A 21,779-nucleotide genomic window follows, 5' to 3' on the forward strand; every position below is an offset into this window, starting at 1 on the left:
TTGATGTGAACTGGGGACCCCGATCAGACACTATATCCTCAGGTACCCCGTAGTGCCGGAAGACGTGTGTAAACAGGGCCTCCGCAGTCTCTAGGGCTGTAGGGAGACCTGGCAAAGGAATGAGAAAATTAGAAAACCGATCCACAACGACTAGGATCGTGGTATTCCCTTGTGACGGGGGGAGGTCCGTAAACAAAGTCCACCGATAGGTGTGACCACGGCCGTTATGGAACAGGGAGAGGTTGTAATTTCCCTCTGGGCAGGTGTCTTGGTGCCTTGCACTGGGCGCACACCGAACAGGAGGAAACATAAACCCTCACGTCCTGAGCTAAAGTTGGCCACCAGTACTTCCCACTAAGACAGCGCGCTGTCTGACCGATGCCAGGATGACCAGAAGAGGGTGACGTGTGAGCCCAATAGATCAATCGATCGCGAACATCAGATGGAATGTACACACGACCTGCTGGACACTGGGGGGGAGTGGGCTCCGTGCGTAACTCCCGCTCGATGTCCGCGTCAACCTCCCATACCACCGGTGCCACCAGACAAGAAGCCGGAAGTATGGGAGTGGGCTCCCTGGACCGCTCCTCTGTGTCATACAGCCGGGACAGAGCATCTGCCTTAGCATTCTGGGAACCTGGTCTGTACGATAGGGTGAACTCAAAACGTGTGAAAAACATGACCCACCTTGCCTGGCGAGGGTTCAGTCTCCTCACCGTCCGTATGTACTCCAAGTTGCGGTGGTCAGTCAAAATGAGAAAAGGGTGTTTTGCCCCCTCAAGCCAATGTCTCCACGCCTTTAGAGCCTTCACAACAGCTAACAGCTCCCGGTCCCCCACATCATAGTTTTGCTCCGCCGGGCTCAGCTTCTTTGAGAAGAAAGCACAGGGGCGGAGCTTTGTGGGCGTACCCGAGTGCTGAGACAGTACAGCTCCTATCCCAGCCTCGGACGCGTCCACCTCGACTATGAATGCCAAGGAGGGATCCGAATGAGCCAGCACAGGAGCCGAAGTGAACAGTGCCTTCAGGTGACCAAAAGCCCTGACCGCCTCCGCTTACCACAGCAGGCGCACCGGTCCCCCCTTCAGCAAGGAGGTAATGGGAGCCGCTACCTAACCGAAGCCCTGGATAAACCTCCGGTAGTAGTTGGCAAACCCTATTAATCGCTGCACCTCCTTAACCGTGGTTGGAGTCGGCCAATTACGCACGGCTGCAATGCGGACATTCTCCATCTCCACCCCTGACTCGGACAGGCGGTGGCCTAAGAAGGAGACGGACTGTTGGAAGAACAGACATTTCTCAGCCTTGACGTAAAGGTCATGCTCCAACAGTCGACCAAGCACCTTGCGCACCAGGGTCACATGCTCGGCTCGTGTAGCGGAGTATATGAGAATATCATCTATATACACCACTACACCCTGTCCGTGCAGGTCCCTGAAAATATAATCGACAAAGGATTGGAAGACTGAGGGAGCATTCATCAACCCGTACGGCAGAGGTGGTACTAAATGCTGTCTTCCACTCATCCCCTTCCCGGATACGCACCAGATTGTACGCGCTCCTGAGATCCAATTTGGTGAAGAAGCGCACCCCGTGCAATGACTCCGTCATACTAGCAATGAGAGGTAGTGGGTAACTGTACTTTACAGTTATCTGATTGAGACCTCGATAGTCAATGCACGGGTGTAAACCTCCATCCTTCTTCTTCACAAAAAAGAAACTTGAGGAGGCAGGGGAAGTGGAGTGCCGAATGTATCCCTGTCCCAGAGATTTGGAGACATATGTTTCCATAGCCGCCGTCTCCTCCTGTGACAGAGGATACACATGACTTCGAGGAAGTGCAGCGCCCTCCCGGAGATTTATCGCACAATCCCCCTGTCGATGGGGTGGTAATTGAGTCGCCTTCCTTTTACAGAAGGCGAGAGCCAAATGGGCATATTCGGGGGGAATGTGCATCGTGGAGACCTGGTTTGGACTCTCCACCGTAGTTGCACCTACGGAAACACCTACCCACCTCCCCGAGCACTGACGTGACCATCCCTTGAGAGCCCTCTGTTGCCACGAAATATTGGGGTCATGAGTGGCTAACCAGGGAAGCCCCAGCACCACGGGAAACACAGGAGAATCGATCAGGAAGAGACTGATTCTCTCCTCATGACCCTCCGGCGTTTCCATCCGGAGTGGAGCTGTAACCTCCCTAATCAGGCTCGACCCTAAAGGGCGACTATCTAAGGCATGTATGGGGAAGGCCACATCAACAGGCACAATAGGGATCCCTAATCTACGTGCAAACAGACAGTATATAAAATTCCCAGCTGCGCCGCAATCTACGAGCGCCTTATGCTGGGAATGTGAGGAAAACTCAGGAAATCTAACACACACACACACACACACACGTGAGCAACAGGGAGCTCTGGGTGAGTTGGGTGCTTACTCACCTGGGATGGTCCACCAGGGCCCTGCCTGCTGTCTCGACTCCCTGAGGACCCTTTCCAGCACCGACCAGCAGTGTGTCCTCTGCGGCCACAGTTGGTGCAGGAAACAGTCCCCTTACCGGTCCCCCTTACATCAGCACCTCCAAGCTCCATGGGTGTAGGGTTGGAAGTGCTGGGGGATGGACTGGACGGACCCTGATCCGGACGTCCTCGGGTGGTCAACAGGTTATCCAGCCACATAGATAAGTATATCAGCTGGTCCAGGTTAAGAGTGGTGTCCCTGCAGGCCAGCTCCCGACGAACGTCCTCCCGTAGGCTGCATCGGTAGTGGTCTATCAGGGCCCTCTCGTTCCATCCCGCGCTGGCTGCCAAGGTTCTGAAGTCCAATGCGAAGTCCTGTGCACTCCTCTTGCCCTGTCTGAGGTGGAACAACTGCTCTCCCGCCGCTCTCCCCTCTGGTGGATGATTGAATACAGCCCGGAAACGGTGGGAAAAGTCCTCATAGCGCACAGACTCTGCATCTATACCTCCCCACTCCGCGTTGGCCCACTCAAGTGCTTTCCCCGACAGACAGGAAATGAGGGCGGACACGCTCTCGTATCCCGAGGGAGCCGGGTGGATGGTTGCCAGGTAGAGCTCCACCTGGAGCAGAAACCCCTGACACCCGGCAGCTGTTCCATCATATGCCCTCGGAGCGAGAGCCGAATCACACTGGCACCAGTGTTAGAATGGGTGGACAGCGATGTGGGGGGAATTGGAGGAAGAGGAGATGTTGGGAAACCTCCTCTCTCCCATCGCTCCATGGTGTTCAGGACTCGATCCATAGCTGTGCTCAAAGTTTGTAGCATGGTCGAGTGCTGCTGGATGCCTTCCTCCACTGAGCTTGAAGGAATGGACGTGCCTGCTGACTCCATTACAATGGTGCTTGATTCTGTCATGCGTCTGGGTGTAGCGGTAGGATGGAATCAGGCGCAGGACACAGAACTATAATAACGAAGTTCTTTACTGGAACAAAAATAGCAGAGCAAATCCTCCACGCAGGGAAGAGCAAATACCAGCTCACCAAAAGACATCAAAACAACGAACAATCACGCACAACACCATAAGGGAACCAGAGGGTAAATTAGGGAAACTAATTAACATAATGGGCAACAGGTGTGATCAATACAGACAAGACAAGTGTAACACAGAAAACATCAATCGGTGGCAGCTAGTACTCCGGTGACGACGAATGCCGAAGCCTGCCCGAGCAAGAAGGAGGGGCAGCCTCGGCTGAATTCGTGACAACTCATTACTTATACATGTATAGTCTGTTTGTTTGTGTTGTTGGTCTTGGCTAGCTTAATGTTCCGGTCTGTACTAGCTAGCACACACGTGGCTGCTAGCACCGTCATGAAAAGGGGCTTGAGGGAAGCCCTACAATATTACGTTTTTCTAAGTAGTGAGAATGCAAGGGAGCAGGCAATGTTTAAAAGTTATCTTTAGACATGTTGTACTTTTCTTAAATGTAGTTTTGTAATGGACTAAAACAAGAAGGCAACAAGAAAGTTGCATTTGAAAAGGTCAAGTATTTGCTGTAAGCAAATGGCATAACCTAGGAAACCAGAGATTGTTTTACCCACAGGCGGGCGGGGCCGCGACGGTCTATCTAATACCGACTGGGACTATTTGCAATTAATTCGAAAAATGAATGGAATTATTCCTCTAAAACTGTCTGGCTAGCTAACAAAAATACATTGCAGATCGATTCTTCAAATTCATATTTTACACAATATCTTATCACAGCACTGGCAAACCATGGTTGACCAACTCCCTGACTAAAATGGCTGACCTTTATACCATCATAAGAAAGTTCAAGTTCCTAATTCTATGAAGACCCTCCCACAGTTGAGAGGAAAGAGGAATTAAAACACTAGGCTTTAGAACACCAGCTAACTGTAACTGTAAAATGCCATACTGGCATTGTTGCATCACCGGTAGGAGGGAATTCCTGAATTTACTCAGACCAATGACCTCTGCGTGCATTAATGAGCAATATTTGCTGGTGTCAAACCATATATGAAAACATGATACATATTTTGAAAGCTGAGAAACAGCCCTTTCAAATGATATGATATACAATAGCACAACATCAATTAAATGGTAATCAGTCAAGAAAGAACACGTGAAAATGTGTATCTTCTATGGAAATCAATGTTTATTTTCGCAAACAACTGCCATTTACACACCTTCCTAATGAAAATGGAGAAAGACGTACAGCATATTCTTCCTTATTTTTTTAGATTTGATAATCTGAAATCAGAATAGTAATACTGATTGGCGCAGTGGTCTAAGGCACTGCATCGCAGTGCTAGCTGTGCCACTAGACATCCTGGTTTGAATCCAGGCTCTGTCGTAGCCGGCCGCGAATGGGAGACCCATGGGGCGGTGCACAATTGGCCCAGGGTAGGGGAAGGAATGGCCGGCAGGGATGTAGCTCAGTTGGTAGAGCATGGCATTTGCAACGCCAGGGTTGTGGGTTCGATTCCAGTTCAAAAAAATAAAAAAATGTATGCACTCTGGATAAGAGCGTCTGCTAAAATGTTATTGTAATACCTTTTACTTCAAATGTGTTACAACTGTTGTTCTTTTGTATTTTATGGAATGTTCTGTGATCAGACACTTTCTTATCTAGATAGTATATTAAACACATACAGTACCAGTCAAAAGTTTGGACACCCCTACTCAAGGGTTTTTCTTTATTTTTACTATTTTCTACATTGTAGAATAATAGTGAAGACATCAAAACTATTAAATAACATACAGTGGGGAGAACAAGTATTTGATACACTGCCGATTTTGCAGGTTTTCCTACTTACAAAGCATGTAGAGGTCTGTAATTTTTATCATAGGTACACTTCAACTGTGAGAGACGGAATCTAAAACAAAAATCCAGAAAATCACATTGTATGATTTTTAAGTAATTCATTTGCATTTTATTGCATGACAGAAGTATTTGATACATCAGAAAAGCAGAACTTAATATTTGGTACAGAAACCTTTGTTTGCAATTACAGAGATCATACGTTTCCTGTAGGTCTTGACCAGGTTTGCACACACCGCAGTAGGGATTTTGGCCCACTCCTCCATACAGAACTTCAGGTTTCGGGGCTGTCGCTGGGCAATACAGAATTTCAGCTCCCTCCAAAGATTTTCTATTGGGTTCAGGTCTGGAGACTGGCTAGGCCACTCCAGGAACTTGAGATGCTTCTTACGGAGCCACTCCTTAGTTGCCCTGGCTGTGTGTTTCGGGTCGTTGTCATGCTGGAAGACCAAGCCACGACCCATCTTCAATGCTCTTACTGAGGGAAGGAGGTTGTTGGCCAAGATCTCGCGATACATGGCCCCATCCATCCTCCCCTCAATACGGTGCAGTCGTCCTGTCCCCTTTGCAGAAAAGAATCCCCAAAGAATGATGTTTCCACCTCCATGCTTCACGGTTGGGATGGTGTTCTTGGGGTTGTACTCGTCCTTCTTCCTCCAAACACGGCGAGTGGAGTTTAGACCAAAAAGCTCTATTTTTGTCTCATCAGACTACATGACCTTCTCCCATTCCTCCTCTGGATCATCGGCAAATTTCAGACGGGCGTGGACATGCGCTGGCTTGAGCAGGGGGACCTTGCGTGCGCTGCAGGATTTTAATCCATGACGGCGTAGTGTGTTACTAATGGTTTTCTTTGAGACTGTGGTCCCAGCTCTCTTCAGGTCATTGACCAGGTCCTGCCGTGTAGTTCTGGGCTGATCCCTCACCTTCCTCATGATCATTGATGCCCCACGAGGTGAGATCTTGGATGGAGCCCCAGACCGAGGGTGATTGACCTGATTCCATTTTCTAATAATTCCGCCAACAGTTGTTGCCTTCTCACCAAGCTGCTTGCTTATTGTCCTGTAGCCCATCCCAGCCTTGTGCAGGTCTACAATTTTATCCCTGATGTCCTTACACAGCTCTCTGGTCTTGGCCATTGTGGAGAGGTTGGAGTCTGTTTGATTGAGTGTGTGGACAGGTGTCTTTTATACAGGTAACGTGTTCAAACAGGTGCAGTTAATACAGATAATGAGTGGAGAACAGGAGGGCTTCTTAAAGAAAAACTAACAGGTCTGTGAGAGCCGGAATTCTTACTGGTTGATAGGTGATCAAATACTTATGTCATGCAATAAAATGCAAATTAATTACTTAAAAATCATACAATGTGATTTTCTGGATTTTCTGATTTTCATAGTTTCCGTCTCTCACAGTTGAAGTGTACCTAAGATAAAAATGACAGACCTCTACATGCTTTGTAAGTAGGAAAACATGCAAAATCGGCAGTGTATCAAATACTTGTTCTCCCCACTGTATATGGAATCATGTAGTAACCAAAAAAGTGTTAAACAAATCAAAATATATTTTATATTTTATATTCTTCAAAATAGCCAACCTTAGCCTTGATAAGAGCTTTGCACACTATTGGCATTCTCTCAACCAGCTTCACCTGGAATGCTTTTCCAACAGTCTTGAAGGAGTTCCCACATATGCTGAGCACTGGTTGGCTGTTTTTCCTTCACTCTGCGGTCCAACTCATCCCAAACCATCTCAATTGGGTTGAGGTCGGGTGGTTGTGTAGGCCAGGTCATCTGATGCAGCACTCCATTACTCTCATCTTGGTCAAATAGCCCTTACACAGCCTAGAGGTGTGTTTGGTCATTGTCCTGTTGAAAAACAAATGATAGTCCCACTAAGCGCAAACCAGATGGGATGGCGTATCGCTGCAGAATGCTGTGGTAGTCATGCTGGTTAAGTGTGCCTTTAATTCTAAATAAATCACAGACAGAGTCACCAGCAAAGCACCCCCACACCATCACACCTCCTCCTCCATGCTTCACGGTGGGAACCACACATGCAGAGATAATCCGTTCACCTACTCTACGTCTCAAAAAGACAAATTTGGATTCATCAGACCAGGGACAGATTTCCACCGGTCTAATGTCCATTGCTCGTGTTTTTTGGCCCAAGCAAGTCTCTTCTTATTATTGGTGTCCTTTAGTAGTGATTTCTTTGCAGCAATTCCACCATGAAGGCCTGATTCACGCAGTCTCCCCTGAACAGTTGATGTTTAGTGTCTGTTACTTGAACTCTGTGAAGCATTTATTTGGGCTGCAATTTCTGAGGCTGGTAAGTCTAATGAACTTATCCTCTGCAGCAGAGATAACTCTGGGTCTTCCTTTCCTGTGGCTGTCCTCATGAGAGCCACTTTCATCATAGCGCTTGATGGTTTTTGCGACTGCACTTGAAGAAACTTTTAAAGGTCTTGACATTTTCCGTATTGACAGACCTTCATGTCTTAAAGTAATGATGGACTGTTGTTTCTCTTTGATTATTTGAGCTATTCTTGCCATAATATGGACCAAATAGGGCTATCTTCTGTATACTACTGATTGTCTCAAACGCATTAAGAAGGAAAGCAAATCCACAAATTAACTTTTAAGAAGGCACACCTGTTAATTGAAATGCATTCCAGGTGACTACCTCATGAAGCTGGTTGAGAGAATGCCAAGAGTGTGCAAAGCTGTCATCAAGGCAAAGGGTGGCTACTTTGAAGAATCTCAAACATAACATATATTTTGATTTGATTAACACTTTGTTGATTACTACAGTGAGGGAAAAAAAGTATTTGATCCCCTGCTGATTTTGTACGTTTGCCCACTGACAAAGAAATGATCAGTCTATAATTGTAATGGTAGGTTTATTTGAACAGTGAGAGACAGAATAACAACAACAAAAATCCATAAAAACACATGTCAAAAATGTTATAAATTGATTTGCATTTTAATGAGGGAAATAAGTATTTGACCCCCTCTCAATCAGAAAGATTTCTGGCTCCCAGGTGTCTTTTATACAGGTAACGAGCTGAGATTAGGAGCACACCCTTAAAGGGAGTGCTCCTAATCTCAGTTTGTTACCTGTATAAAAGACACCTGTACACAGAAGCAATCAATCAATCAGATTCCAAACTCTCCACCATGGCCAAGACCAAAGAGCTCTCCGAGGATGTCAGGGACAAGATTGTAGACCTACACAAGGCTGGAATGGGCTACAAGACCATCGCCAAGCGGCATGGTGAGAAGATGACAACAGTTGGTGCGATTATTCGCAAATGGAAGAAACACAAAATAACTGTCAATCTCCCTCGGCCTGGGGCTCCATGCAAGATCTCAACTCGTGGAGTTGCAATGAACATGAGAACGGTGAGGAATCAGCCCAGAACTACACAGGAGGATCTTGTCAATGATCTCAAGGCAGCTGGGACCATAGTCACCAAGAAAACAATTGGTAACACACTACGCCGTGAAGGACTGAAATCCTGCAGCGCCCGCAAGGTCCCCCTGCTCAAGATAGCACATATACAGGCCCGTCTGAAGTTTGCCAATGAACATCTGAATGATTCAGAGGAGAACTGGGTGAAAGTGTTGTGGTCAGATGAGACCAAAATGGAGCTCTTTGGCATCAACTCAACTCGCCGTGTTTGGAGGAGGAGGAATGCTGCCTATGACCCTAAGAACACCATCCCCACCGTCAAACATGGAGGTGGAAACATTATGCTTTGGGGGTGTTTTTCTGCTAAGGGGACAGGACAACTTCACCGCATCAAAGGGACGATGGACGGGGCCATGTACCGTCAAATTTTGGGTGAGAACCTCCTTCCCTCAGCCAGGGCATTGAAAATGGGTTGTGGATGGGTATTCCAGCATGACAATGACCCAAAACACACGGCCAAGGCAACAAAGGAGTGGCTCAAGAAGAAGCACATTAAGGTCCTGGAGTGGCCTAGCCAGTCTCCAGACCTTAATCCCATAGAAAATCTGTGGAGGGAGCTGAAGGTTCGAGTTGCCAAACGTCAGGCTCGAAACCTTAATGACTTGGAGAAGATCTGCAAAGAGGAGTGGGACAAAATCCCTCCTGAGATGTGTGCAAACCTGGTGGCCAACTACAAGAAACGTCTGACCTCTGTGATTGCCAACAAGGGTTTTGCCACCAATACTAAGTCATGTTTTGCAGAGGGGTCAAATACTTATTTCCCTCATTAAAATGCAAATAAATTTATAATATTTTTGACATGCGTTTTTTCTGGATTTTGTTGTTGTTATTCTGTCTCTCACTGTTCAAATAAACCTACCATTAAAATTATAGACTGATCATGTCTTTGTCAGTGGGCAAACGTACAAAATCAGCAGGGGATCAAATACTTTTTTCCCTCACTGTACATGATTCCATATGTGTTATTTCATAGTTTTGATGTCTTCACTATTATTCTACAATGTAGAAAATAGTCAAATTAAAGAAAAACCCTTACTGAGTAGGTGCGTCCAAACTTTTGACTGGTACTATATATGGACCAAAACATGTTACAAATGGCATTTAGTCTTAGATATGATAAGGCTGAGGCGAAGATTTACGTTCCAAAAAGACAATGACCCTACTCATACAGCCAAAGCAATGCTGGAATGGCTTCAGAACAAGAATGTGAAAGTCTTTGAGTGGCCCAGCCAAAGCCCAGACTTGAATCCCATTGAAATCTGTGGAAAGACTTGAAGATTGCTGTTCACCACTGCTCCCCATCTAACTTAACAGAGCATTTGGAAATCTGCAAGGGACAATGGTAGAAAATACCTAAATTCAGATGTGCAAAGCTGATACAGACATACCCAAGACGACTTAAAGCTATAATCGCCGCCAAAGGTGCATGTACAAAGTATTGACTCAGGGGTGTGAATACTTTGTAGAAGCACCTTTGGCGGCGATAATAAGATATTTATGTATTTCATTCTCAATTAATTAGAAAACATTTCTAAAAACATGTTTTCACTTTTTAATTATAGGGTATTGTGTGTAGATGAGTGAGAAAAAAATCTATTTAATCCATTTTGAATTCAGGCCGTAACACAACAAAATGTGGAATAAGTCAAGGGGTATGAATACTTTCTGAAGGCACTGCTAATTGACATGATTCAGGAATCGTAAAGACAGAGGTAGTTCATGATTAACTATTACATTAATTAATCTACTACATAAGACCTAAGGTTTTCACTAAGTTAGTCTTCGCCTAGCAAGTACATTGACTATGTTGCCCCTCAGCATTCTGGCAGACAGGCAGACAGATGGAAAGAGATAGAAAGACAGATAGACAGCAAAACATAGGCTATTTACATTTCTTAGTCAGCAGGCTGGATAACTACTCCTTCACTTTGTTCCCTCCTCCACCCTTCCATCAAAGCTATATCATTCCTGCAACAAAAAAAGAGAATCAAGAATTTAAAGAAGGCAGTTGAGAGGTGTAGAGGTGTGTTGAGGGGTAGCAGGGATTGGCAAAATGTATCGTATTCGTTTTGTCAAATAGAAAATACACAAAATTGCAAGGATCCCTGACGAATCAAGACAAACTTCACATTCATATTGTGGGGTACAAGTTTCAAGTATTAGCTAGGTTAGCTAACAATTTAACAATGTCTCTCTCTCACACACATGTTTAGTAGCCTATATTTGTAATCATCAACAATCTCTCTCTCTCTCTCTCTCTCTCTCTCTCTCTCTCTCTCTCTCTCTCTCTCTCTCTCTCTCTCTCTCTCTCTCTCTCTCTCTCTCTCTCTCTCTCTCACACACACACACACACACAGTTAGCATGCCAACGTTGACATGACAATGTTTTCTAATGTTAAAGTTATTGTGATCATCATTTTACTCTCTCTCTCTCCCCCACTCCCACACACAGAGAACAGACACAAACACACACACACTCACACATTTACTGCCATTTACTGCCACCTAATGAGATATCTAGCTATGTAGTTATCTAGCTAGCTAGCTAATAATTATAGCTATGGGGATCATAGCTACCTACATTTTACTGGTAAAATAGCAATACTGCACCAGCCCTTTCTGGCTGGCAAGCAACATTTCAAATCACTTAGCCAGTTAGTTTTAGCTCTAGCTAATACCTAATGATAAATGCTCTTTTTGTCAATATTATATTTTTATTTTGTACAGCTATCAAAGAAAACATTAACATCAAAAATACAAGACATGAGCTAGCTAAATCAAGTAGGCTAGCCAGATACTCCTCTTATTAATCTGAAAAAATACTCTAAAATGTAAATATAATTACCAACATAAAAACGAATTGTATCAGGACAGTTTTGTACCTTAATGTTGTTGTCCTTATCTCAGCAACATAGCTGTCAAAGTTGTGAGAAACCTTTCAGGTCCAGTGGAGGCGAGGCACCTCTTGGTGGGTGCATTCACTAAAACTCACAATTTGGTCAAGTATCAGTCGATACTATGTCAATTCAAGATGGTGCTACCAATAACACTAATAAACCATTGTTCAAGATAAAAATAAAAATAAAATATATGTTTCTATGTAAAATGCATGTTTAATATTGGTGGATTGAATACATCTATTTTCTTAGCGTTACCTCTTAAAGTGTTTCCATTCCCCTATAACAGTATTATAATATAGATATACTCATATTAATGTATATATCCATAGCTGTACATTGTGAGCTTGCTGTTAAAGGGACATTACACTCCATAATCAAAGATGATCAAATGTTTTTAAATCTCAAAAGTATGCTAATGTCAACATGAATCCGCGTCCCATGTCTCTGATTCTGTGTAGATCCACTTATATGCCTCAACCCGAAATTAATGGAAAAGATCAGCGCAGAATAGAATCAGGAAATTATATGGTGCTTATCTTTTACATTTATTTCAGATGGAAACATTAGTGTGTCTACACACCAGATGACCTGGGAGGTGGTAGTATCTCAATATTAGTCTACAATTGATGTCTGAAAATATCGGGAAAACGTTTATGTTGGAGTGAATTGTCCCTTTAATGTCACTTTAAATCCAAACCTGGGCTTTTTTAAACAGATATATCCCTGGTGATCTTGCTGGTGGTGTCCCCTCTCATCGGTGTGTCAGCCCTGGTCTTCATTGGCTTCCTCATGCTGCAGATGTTGCGGCTGCAGACCAGGCTGGACGGCTCCTGCTGGTGGATCATCGACTACAATGAAATCACTATTATCAAAGAGGCTAAAGTATGAGCCAATAAAAAAATAGACATGTCCGAGATTCCTCTCATCTGAAGCATTGTGTATAAATGGAAACCAAAGTATGTGTGTAACTAACAGAAATATGGTTAACGTCTAGGGAGCGCTGGCCCTATCTCTGAGCACGACAGCCAGTAAGACTGGAAGTGGAGGCTCCTATCAGACCCTCCTCTCCTCCACTAGCTATGGCCTGAGAGACAATGCAGGGAAAGAGCACATCTACTCCACCATAGGCCTTTTTCAGGTATACACTGATAGAATCCAATCTATCTACTCTGCCGGTTAAATAAGCATACTGTTCCACAGCCATGTCATAACTGACATAGATGTTAGCATGAAAGCCATTATGAATGTTGAAGCAAAACTCATGTGTTTTGAACTGTTCATCATGTCAGGTGTTATGAATGCATAATGTATACCCCTTTCAAATAAAGTTGTAATCCATAAAGGCCTCTACCTGCAACTGATACAATCTAATAGATTAGAATATAATAGATGTGTTAATTGCCACTGTGTTACTGCCACTGTACCTACCTCTCTTTTGTTCAGGGAAATCAAGTGGCCATCAAATACATGCAGAATCAACCCGTCAGTGACATCAAGAAGCCATCCATCATCGCAGAGTTCAACGTGGTAAAGTTGGGCTTAACTAGATTCAAGCGACACAACATTTAGTACATTGCCTATTTAACTTCTAACCATTCCTAAAGTATAAATCCATGGTTAGTACATTTAGAAAGGTAATAACTGAGCTTTTGAATGGTAGGCCTATGTAAAACAATATATATATATATATATATATATATATATATATATATATATATATATATATATATATATATATATATATATATATATATATATATATATATACAGTACCAGTCAAAAGTTTGGACACACCTACTCATTCAAGGGTTTTTCTTTATTTGTACTATTTTCTACATTGTAGAATAATAGTGAAGACATCAAAACTATGAAATAACACATATGGAATCATGTAGTAAACAAAAAAGTGTTAAACAAATCAAAATAGATTTTAGATTTTAGATTCTTCAATGTAGCCACCCTTTACCTTGATGATAGCTTTGCAGACTATTGGCATTCTCTCAACCAGCTTCACCTGGAATGCTTTTCTAACAGTCTTGAAGGAGTTCCCACATATGCTGAGCACTTGTTGGCTGCTTTTCCTTCACTCTGCGGTCCAACTCCTCCCAAACCATCTCAATTGGGTTGAGGTTGGGTGATTGTGGAGGCCAGGTCATCTGATGCAGCGCTCCATCACTCTCCTTCTTGGTCAAATAGCCTTTACACATCCTGGAGGTGTGTTGGGTCATTGTCCTGTTGAAAAACAAATGATCGTCCCACTAAGCGCAAACCAGATGGGATTGCGTATCGCTGCAGAATGCTGTGGTAGTCAAGCTGGTTAAGTGTGCCTTGAATTCTAAATGAATCACCGACAGTGTCACCAGCAAAGCACCCCCACACCATCACACCTCCTCGTCCATGCTTCACGGTGGGAACCACACATGCTGAGATCATCCGTTCACCTACTCCGCGTCTCACAAAGACATGGCGGTTGGAACCAAAAATCTCAAATTTGGACTCATCATTCCAAAGGACAGATTTCGACCAGTCTAATGTCCATTGCTCGTGTTTCTTGGCCCAAGCAAGTCTCTTCATCTTATTGGTGTCCTTTAGTAATGGTTTCTTTGCAGCAATTCGACCATGAAGGCCTGAATCACGCAGTATCCTCTGAACAGTTGATGTTGAGATGTGTTTGTTACTTGAACTCTGTGAAGTATTTATTTGGGCTGCAATTTCTGAGGCTGGTAACTCTAATGAACTTATCCTCTTTTGCGACTGCACTTGAAGAAACTTTCAAAGTTCTTGAAATTTTCCGGAATGACTGACCTTCATGTCTTAAAGTAATGATGGACTGTTGTTTCTCTTCGCTTATTTGAGCTGTTCTTGCCATAATATGGACTTGGTCTTTTACCAAATAATCTTCTGTATACCACCCCTACCTTGTCACAACACAACTGATTGGCTCAAACACATTAAGGAAAGAAATTCCACAAATCAAATCGAATCAAATTTTATTGGCCACATGCGCCGAATACAACAGGTTCAGACATTATAGTGAAATGCTTACTTACAGCCCTTAACCAACAACCAAATTAACTTTTAAGAAGCCATACCTGTTAATTGAAATGCATTCCAGGTGACGACCTCATGAAGCTGGTTGAGAGAATGCCAAGAGTGTGCAAAGCTGTCATCAAGGCAAAGGGTTGCTAATTTGAAAAATCTCAACTGGCAGCTTCATTAAGGTCCTCAACTGGTCCTCAACTGGCAGCTTCATTAAATAGTACCCGCAAAACACCAGTCTCGACGTCAACAGTGAAGAGGCGACTCCGTGATGCTGACCTAGGCAGAGTTGCAAAGAAAAAGCCATATCTCAGACTGGCCAATAAAAATAATAGATTAAGATGGGCAAAAGAACACAGACACTGGACAACTCTGCCTAGAAGGTCAGCATCCCGGAGTCGCCTCTTCACTGTTGACGTTGAGACTGTTGTTTTGCGGGTACTATTTAATGAAGCTGCCAGTTGAGGACCAGTTGAGGACCTTAATGAAGCTGCCAGTTGAGATTTTTCAAATTAGCAACCCTTTGCCTTGATGACAGCTTTGCACACTCTTGGCATTCTCTCAACCAGCTTCATGAGGTCGTCACCTGGAATGCATTTCAATTAACAGGTATGGCTTCTTAAAAGTTAATCTGTGAGGCGTCTGTTTCTCAAACTAGACACTCTAATGTATTTGTCCTCTTGCTCAGTTGTGCACCGGGGCCTCCCACTCCTCTTTCTATTCTGGTAAGAGCCAGTTTGTGCTGTTCTGTGAAGGGAGTAGTACACAGCGTTGTACAAGATCTTCAGTTTCTTGACATTTTCTCGCATGAAATAGCCTTCATTTCTCAGAACAAGAATAGACTGACGGGTTTCAGAAGAAAGTTATTTGTTTCTGGACATTTTGAGCGTGTAATCGAACCCACAATTGCTGATGCTCCAGATACTCAACTAGTCTCAAGAAGGCCCGTTTTATTGCTTCTTTAATCAGCACAACAGTTTTCAGCTGTGCTAACATAATTGCAGAATGGTTTTTTAATGATCAATTAGCCTTTTAAAATGATCAACTTGGATTAGCAAACACAACGTGCCATTGGAACACAGGACTGATGGTTGCTGATAATGGGCCTCTGTACGCCAATGTAGATATTCCATAAAAAATCTGCCGTTTCCAGCTACAATAGCCATTTACAACATTAACAATGTCTACACTGTATTTCTGATCAATTTGATGTTATTGTAATGGACAAAAAAATTGCTTTTCTTTCGAAAACAAGGACATTTCAAAGTGACCCCAAACTTTTGAACGGTAGTGTATATATATATTTATTTTTACGTAAATGACGGAGTAGGTGCGCATGGACCCAATATAGAGTCCAAAACAACCGCTTGGAGTTGAAGTGGTATGCTTATGCTTATGATAATTTTTTTAATTTTTTTATTGCACAATTTGCATGAATTCAAGAAAAAATTTAATCTTAATATTTATGAATAATTCATTATTATTGAAAACCCCATTTGTAAGTATTTCTGTAAATAATGCTCTGGCGACTCTTGTGCTCCTTTCTAAAACAGTTGAGAGAGATGAAGCATGAGAACTTGGTGCAGTTATTTGGGGTTTGCATTGACCCTCCAAATGTCTGTATGGTCATGCAGTACTGCAAGAAAGGCAGCCTGAAGGTAACAGCGTGGGGACTGTGAGGGTCCGGATTTAAATGACAACAACTTTAATTAATGAGGCCACAATAAACCCTTTATAAGTCCTTTGTAGATGCTTTACAACTGATTATAAGCAAATTCATACTATATAAATTGTGTTATAACCATGTGTATATAATTATATTTGTCAAACATCTGTGAATGCCCTATAAACAGTTTATAAAGGCTTCAAAATTTGACTTTTTTGTTGTTGTTTGAAATCACTAAAATACTTCATCTACTCTCCTAGGTATGGGTCTCAAACTTGTAACACGTGTCATTTACACACAAAAAAACACACTACCCGGTACAAGAAAAGTGACATCCATAATGTTCTGGGTCAATTTGACCTGCAACTTGACCTTGGTCTATATATCTCTTGAACGTTGTGTCCTAGAAACAAGCTGCTTTCTGCACAGGAATGGTGCAACCATGCTGATCACAGTATTATTTCCCTATGATGCTCAGAGGCTGAGCAACACAGATCTGAAGTCAATTTGACCCTTGAACTTGACATTTTTCTAACTCTTGAGGCTGAGCAACACTGATCTGAAGTTGAGCTAAAACGGAGTTTTGACAAATTATGATTTTACGATCTGACGGATTTATGACCTTTTTACATGCATCAAACATTTGGCTCTATGTTTTGAAAGGATGGGGCTATCAACCCAGGGGAAATAATCTGAAAGACGACATTCTCAGCAATATTTAGAAAAGGGAAACATACTTTTTGTGTTCACTGTACCGAATCAAATTGACCTGGAAGATAACTTGTGTATAGCTGAATCAAACATAAGGGAAGGGTTCAAGTTGTTGTTCATTTAAAGTGGTACCACTGCTGCTTTTCTTGTGCTGCTCTGTATGATGAATAATATTATGTGGTGCGTTGTGTTTAGTAGAAAATGAAAGTTCAGGTAGTACCTTCCCATTTAACTCTGTTTCTCCCTAATGGACAAGACTCAGATGTCAATTATTGGGTTTAAGGACTGTTACAAAATGTATCCTTTTTGTTGTTTGTGACTGTAGGATGTTCTGAGATGCACTGACATTGAGCTGGATTGGATGTTTAAACTGTCCTTTGCATATGATATTGTTAATGTGAGTAAAAATCCCTTTCAGACTGGTATTTCCTTTATGTGAACAGGGCTAGACTTTTTCCCGGTTTAGTTTGACACTGTTGATTTACTTGCAGGGGATGGAGTACATCCACAAGAGTAGCCTGAAGTCCCATGGCAACTTGAAGCCCAGCACGTGTCTGGTGGACAGCAGACTTCAGGTCAAACTCTCTGGCTTTGGACTGTGGGAGTTCAAATACGGCACTAAACACAAAGTCATCCCTCTGGAAAATCCTAAATTTGAAGGTTAATAGATCACTTGATCATGGGAGTAGAACTGAGTAGTTTGATGTAATCAATATTCAGACCAGTATTTTGAGATTTTTATGAAGTCTTCATAAACCCTTAATAAGACCTTTATAGATGCTTCAGAAATCATTCATAAGCAAATATCATGCTATATAAAGTATGGTAAAAGGGTTATGCCACATTTGTCAAAGCAACAGGTGTAGTGACCTTTTATATTAACCATTATGTAGTATTACTTTGCTTAAAGTAATTTGTTAAGCATGTAGTGCTTAATAAGACTTAATGAATGCCCTATAAAGCCTTTATCAATTGTTGTTTGTGGGACCTTAAATTGACATGAATGACATAAATGTTATATAAAACGTCATGAAATCCATTATGAATGTGTTATAAAGTGTTTATGCCACGTCTTATAAATGCTCAATGTATACCTCTCTCAAGTAAAGTCTTACCACAAGTCGAATTAACCATAGTTTGATGCCACTTTGTCCAGAGATGTACTGGACGGCTCCAGAACTTCTGAGGCAAGATCAGCTCCCGTTCAATGGCACACCCAAGGGGGACATCTACAGCTTTGCAATGATTATGCGTGAGCTGATCTATAGCTCAGAGGTGGGTCCATACCACGATATCCAGCTGGAGCCAAAAGGTGTGTTATTTATTGATTCTAGAAGGTCCTCGAAAACACCACAAATAATAATCAGTCCTATGTGGGGGAAATAATTATGTGAAGGTAAAATGTTGGATTTGTGCTACCTGAAGTAAATCTAAGATTGTGTAAAATCTGTCTGTATTGTTCTGTATCAAGTTAATTAGAAACTGGGTCTGGGACATGGCAGTTTTGTTGCACTTGGTATCACGTTGTGTAGAAGGTTTTTGTGTCTCATTGGTTTTCTCCAGAGATTATCAAGCAATTGCGGATCCCTCTCTTAGGGGAGCCCCTCAGGCCGACCTTGTGCCCCCAGATGTGCAACGAGGGGTTGGCCGACCTTCTGAAGGCCTGCTGGAGCGAGAACCCTGACTACAGACCCCCCTTTGGATCCATCAGAAGAAAGCTGAAGGAGACCAGCCCAGAAAGGTCAGTCATGGAGAGACAAGCCCAGACAGGGACAGACTTGCCCGGACAGTAAGAGACCAACCTAGACAGGGAGAGACCAGTCCAGACAGGGAGAGACCAACCCAGACACGGAGAGACCAGCCAGCCCAGACAGGGAGAGACCAACCTAGACAGTGACTAACCAGCCCAGGCAGCCCAGACATTCCTTATACGGCGGACCAGTATGTACAAAACAATCTTCTTGAGTTCCAGAAGGTTCCATGTTGTAGCTGAAAGGTTTGTCTGCCTGGTTGAGTGATTATCCTGTAAGGGCCAGACAAATTGGTTTTCAGCTTATGTCCTCTCAGTGATCTCTTTACCCAGAAACAATCTCCAACTTGCAGTGAGGGATCCTCCTTGACATTGTTACTTTTGTCGTAGTACTCCCTTTGAGCATCCTGATGTTTCTGTACTTCCGTCATTAGCTTTTCGTCGTCAGGTGGTTTGTTAGCCACAAAGGGTGGACTGACTGTATCCAGCGGGACTCTCCAGGTTCTTACAATCATGAGCTCGACGGGTGTTTTTCCCATTACATTGTGAGGCGTCCGAGAACTGTTTTCCTTCTTGGAGTAGGGCACGAAGACAATACTTCAGGACTTTATTAAACCTCTCTACATCTACGTTGGCTAGTGGATAGTATAACAGGGTCTTCTGTCCTTTTTTGTAAAAGTAGGACGTGAAGTCAGCATGGAATTGCTGGCCATTATCAGTCACTAGAACTTGAGGCATTTTTATGTGAACAGATCTTAAAGTCAATTGATCACAGTTGCTGTGGTCACATCGCTTGTGGCTATGACTTCAAGCCTTTTACTGTACAGGTCTGTCACAACGATCAGGTACTGCTGGAGAGCTAGAGCTTCTTGTAGTTCTCTGAAGATATCCACTTGAATCTTCTCCCAAGGTTCTTTAGGCCATGGCATTGGTTATAGTGGTGGTTTCTCTGGTCTGAGCGATTTTTCACTCAGTGCGCAGGGCACACAGTTTTTCAAAAAGTTGGTGACATCGTCATCCATCTTTGGCTAACATACTTTGCTTCGAAGAAACTGTTTCATCTTTCTTGTTGCTGGGTGTCCTTCATGTGCTCCGGTGAGCACTCTGTGTCTGAATGTGATCTGTAAATGGTACGGTCTCCTCTTTCAACCCATGATTTTTCCACTGAAAAGTTTGTCTCTTACTATGTATGAAATTAGTCGTTTTTCTCTTGGTGGACCTTTCCATCCTTTTTCCATCTAGCGTAGCACTTCACTTAGTACTGGATCTTGTAGTGTCTCTTGAGAGCTTTTCAGGTGTGATGGCTGCTTGTAACTCCTCAATGAAGGTATGTTGAATGAAGAGCTCATCTTCCTCTTCATCTAAGTAAGAATTCACTGTACCATCGTCTTGTGGCACCATTCTCGAAATGGAGTCAGCACCGTTGTTTGACTTTCCTGGGCAAAACTCTGTTTTGTACGAGTACTGGGCATGCCGATCTGACCATCTGGAGATTCTCATGGGCTATCTTCCTCTTCCTGAGGCCAGCAGAATGGTTGTCAAGGACTGAGGATCTGTTCTGAGGGTAAACGGTCAAATTAAGAAGTGCCATTTCTCCATGCTCTATACACAAGGCAGCACTTCTCTTTCTCAGACTGAGTATCTCTGTTCAGTGGCTGACAGGGTCTCTGATGCATAAGCAAGTGGTTGTTCTTCTCCATCCATGATCTGTGATAGGACTGCACCTGAAGCATTGCAGGTAAGGAACGTAATTCGACCTGGGTGGAAGTAAGCCAGAACAGGTGGTTCTGCTATTGCAGGCACATTGTCACACACCCTCCCCTTAAGTCTCAGCTTCTTTAGTAGCTGAGCACAGGACTTGGGTACCAAGGCTCAGACAGCCTGTGAAAAAGGGCCCAGCATTGATTGCCAATGGGTTTGTAGATTGTTTGTTAAGGGGCGGAAATGGGCACAATGTTTGTACAGTAGATGGGGACCGAGAGGCAATCCATGGTCAGAGAAGGGCTTGCCCCTCTGCCCAACAGCAGCACCCAGGATAGGCAAACCATAGCTCACCTGTGATGGGATTTTAGCACAGGGCTCCCCAGGGCACAGAGAGAGGAACTTGGGGAATCACCAGTCAGCACTGGTGATTTAGGGGAGATGGAAACCTCCACCTCTAAGACAGGAGTAGCAGTGGGCCTTCTTTAAGACCCAGCAGCTCAGTAGGACCCTCCAGTGGGCCCTGTGCCTCGGAAAGTAGGCACTCCTCTTCTGGGACAGGAACAGTGACAGGAGTAGGGCTGTTACAGTGACCGTATTACCGCCACACTGGCAGTCACGAGTCATGACGGCAGTCAAATTCCACGTGACCGTTTAGTCACGGTAACTAGGCTTCTCCAAACTCTGATGTTGCTGATGGTCATTAGTAGCCTACCAAACTTGCTAACTGCCTGGTACTCAGCACTCTATCGTCCCGCTAATCACTCTGACATCAATGCAAATGTAATTCGAAAATCTAATCAAACACTTCATGAGATCCCATGAGCTCATGTTGTGCAACATTTCTAGAGGTTATGCAATTGCGTGAGAAAACAGAATGATAGCCTCTATTCAAAATAGGAGGATCCCTTCAGCCTTCTATAGGCTAGGCCTAACATAATTATTTCTCAACTTTCCTAATATTAAGCACATTGCTTCTCTTTACAACAGGAGTATAGCCTACCTGGCTAGCATGAAAATGAACCACGGGAATAGTGTCCTCCATTCGCTATTTAAGTGCATAGATGACATGTATTTTTTCCCCCTGCCCCTGTTTCGAGACAGGTGCATGATAATGGTCCCTTCTAAATAAAAACAAATTTCACATACAGTACCAGTCAAAAGTTTGGACACACCAACTCATTCAAGGGATTTTCTTAATTTTTACTATTTTTTACATTGTAGAATAATAGTGTTAAACAAA

General features: G+C 43.4%; 1 protein-coding gene across 1 annotated transcript in view; it reads left to right on the top strand.

Moving 5' to 3' along the window:
* gucy2g (guanylate cyclase 2g) overlaps nt 1–21,779 on the top strand; it is a gene marked incomplete at both ends in the record, with an annotated part of 160,319 nt that overhangs the window by 104,017 nt on the left and 34,523 nt on the right. Inside the window, 8 exons of the mRNA XM_084167484.1 lie at nt 12,385–12,551; nt 12,664–12,807; nt 13,113–13,196; nt 16,262–16,366; nt 17,411–17,482; nt 17,577–17,745; nt 18,242–18,397; nt 18,649–18,826. Coding sequence (XP_084023610.1) covers nt 12,385–12,551; nt 12,664–12,807; nt 13,113–13,196; nt 16,262–16,366; nt 17,411–17,482; nt 17,577–17,745; nt 18,242–18,397; nt 18,649–18,826 — 1,075 coding nt within the window. The remainder of the gene's footprint in view (nt 1–12,384; nt 12,552–12,663; nt 12,808–13,112; nt 13,197–16,261; nt 16,367–17,410; nt 17,483–17,576; nt 17,746–18,241; nt 18,398–18,648; nt 18,827–21,779) is intronic.

The sequence above is a fragment of the Coregonus lavaretus genome, assembly GCF_964263955.1.
Source record: "Coregonus lavaretus genome assembly, chromosome: 1".
Classification (NCBI taxonomy): Eukaryota; Metazoa; Chordata; class Actinopteri; order Salmoniformes; family Salmonidae; genus Coregonus; species Coregonus lavaretus.